Source organism: Austrofundulus limnaeus, unplaced genomic scaffold (genome assembly GCF_001266775.1).
Source record: "Austrofundulus limnaeus strain Quisiro unplaced genomic scaffold, Austrofundulus_limnaeus-1.0 Scaffold510, whole genome shotgun sequence".
In the NCBI taxonomy this organism is placed as follows: Eukaryota; Metazoa; Chordata; class Actinopteri; order Cyprinodontiformes; family Rivulidae; genus Austrofundulus; species Austrofundulus limnaeus.
The window spans coordinates 280,217-281,890 of NW_013952912.1; the positions used below are offsets into that span (position 1 = coordinate 280,217).

Here is a 1,674-nt window from a genome sequence, read left to right on the forward strand (position 1 = left end):
TCACCGCACAGGCTCCATAGGAAATGAATGGAGAGCGAGCGACGTCACCTCCCGTGTGTCGAGCCCTTAAAAGGCATTTGGTAAGTTTAAAGACAAATGGGGATGAGATGATTCACTCTTCTGTGAGGGATAAGTTCACTTGTGCTCTGTTTGGTGTTATGTRTGATTTGTGGGTCTTTTTTCACACACACACCTCACTTGCAATCATCCAGCCATCTATCTGCAGGTGTGATCAACCTACTTCTTTAGTAGGTTGATCATTTGGGTGACAGCCTTCTTCTGAGAGGGAGAGGGGTCTTGCTCTGTCCTCCCTCTGCTGCAGGCTGCCTGAGTGCARCTTGGCTGGTGGCCTCCTTTTACATCTTTGGTTTTAATAAACTTTTTCTTWGTTAATTCCACATTTTTGTTTTTGGTTTCAGTGTGTTAAATCCTTTTGAGCCTAGTGGTTTGTAAAAATGGTAATCAGAGAATCACAAAGGTGAGGTACATGAACCTGCTCACCACATAGGGAGAGAAGGATGCAACTTTTCAAAAGTCAACTAATCTTGACTTGTCTACCTTCCCATCATGTCAGGGTAGTCTAGAAAAACATGTTGAGTGTCTAAAAAAGTTAAGATAACTTGTTTTTAAAATGTGGTTGGTTTATAGCAAAGTTATTGGCAGTTAAGTTTCCTGTATCCCTAATTTTGATGGTCACAATGGAAAAGGGGTGTGGTCACAAAGCAATGTCCGGTGGGCAGTGAGACCCAACTTCTTTATGTTAACATGCATTTTCTGAAAGAGTGGACCCTAGAGTACATGAAAATACCAGAGAAGTACAGTTGGGGGGGGGCCAATGACCCACCCTAGCCCATGGACTAAGTTTGTGGTCTTCCTCTCCTGGGCTCCAGGTTCAAACTCACTACAATGTTTCTTGGCAGGTTGATGCGGTCGGCCATGGTGCTGATCTCTTTAAAGGCGTTCAGCATGGCCCGGTCAGAGCTGCTCATGGTCCGCCGGTTCTGATACTTAGAGTTGCCAAATTCATCAAAACTGGCAGCTCCYGTTCCCTGCAGAGAAAACAACAAGAAACAGAATAATTTTCTTTTTAAATCCCAATGATTCTGCTGCTTCAGGAAACAGGAAGCTCAAAGTTTCTGTTTCCATGACGCTTCACCGAGTTCAGATGGTTTCTGTAGAACTCACTGGACCTGACAAACAGTTTTCATTTTATCCTCTGTACAGAGAGGAGTAACACATCCAAAACACACAAAATAACAACTCAACCACTTTAGACTGACAGTTTGTGTAAAATCCATAAACAAATAAATTTTACCTGTAAYAGATAGTAGGGCTGAACATTGGCAAGAATTTGGTGATATGATACATATACACACAATATGATATACAGCAATACAATGTGATACTGTAAGCAAGGAGAGATGCTGACATTTTTTCTCTAAAAAAAATCTAATTTAAAAAAAATCGCAGAATATTTTATATGTATAATATATTTTTCATATTTCTTATTTCATCCATGTTTTCAATGGGTTAGGACAAACGTGCCATTAAATAGTGTGATAGTATATTTGTGATATCTTTTAGATTTCTAATATCAATGTATTATAAATATATGGTCACCCACCACACCACCAACAACAGCCCGTCACTTGTGGCTCAACTCATGGGTTGCAG

At 40.5% G+C, this 1,674-nt stretch overlaps 1 protein-coding gene across 1 annotated transcript in view; it reads right to left on the reverse strand.

Annotated features, from left to right (window-relative positions):
* Positions 1 to 1,674, reverse strand: part of gtf2b (general transcription factor IIB) — a 14,688-nt gene that overhangs the window by 6,633 nt on the left and 6,381 nt on the right. Inside the window, exon 4 of the mRNA XM_014025935.1 lies at positions 903 to 1,049. Coding sequence (XP_013881389.1) covers positions 903 to 1,049 — 147 coding nt within the window. The remainder of the gene's footprint in view (positions 1 to 902; positions 1,050 to 1,674) is intronic.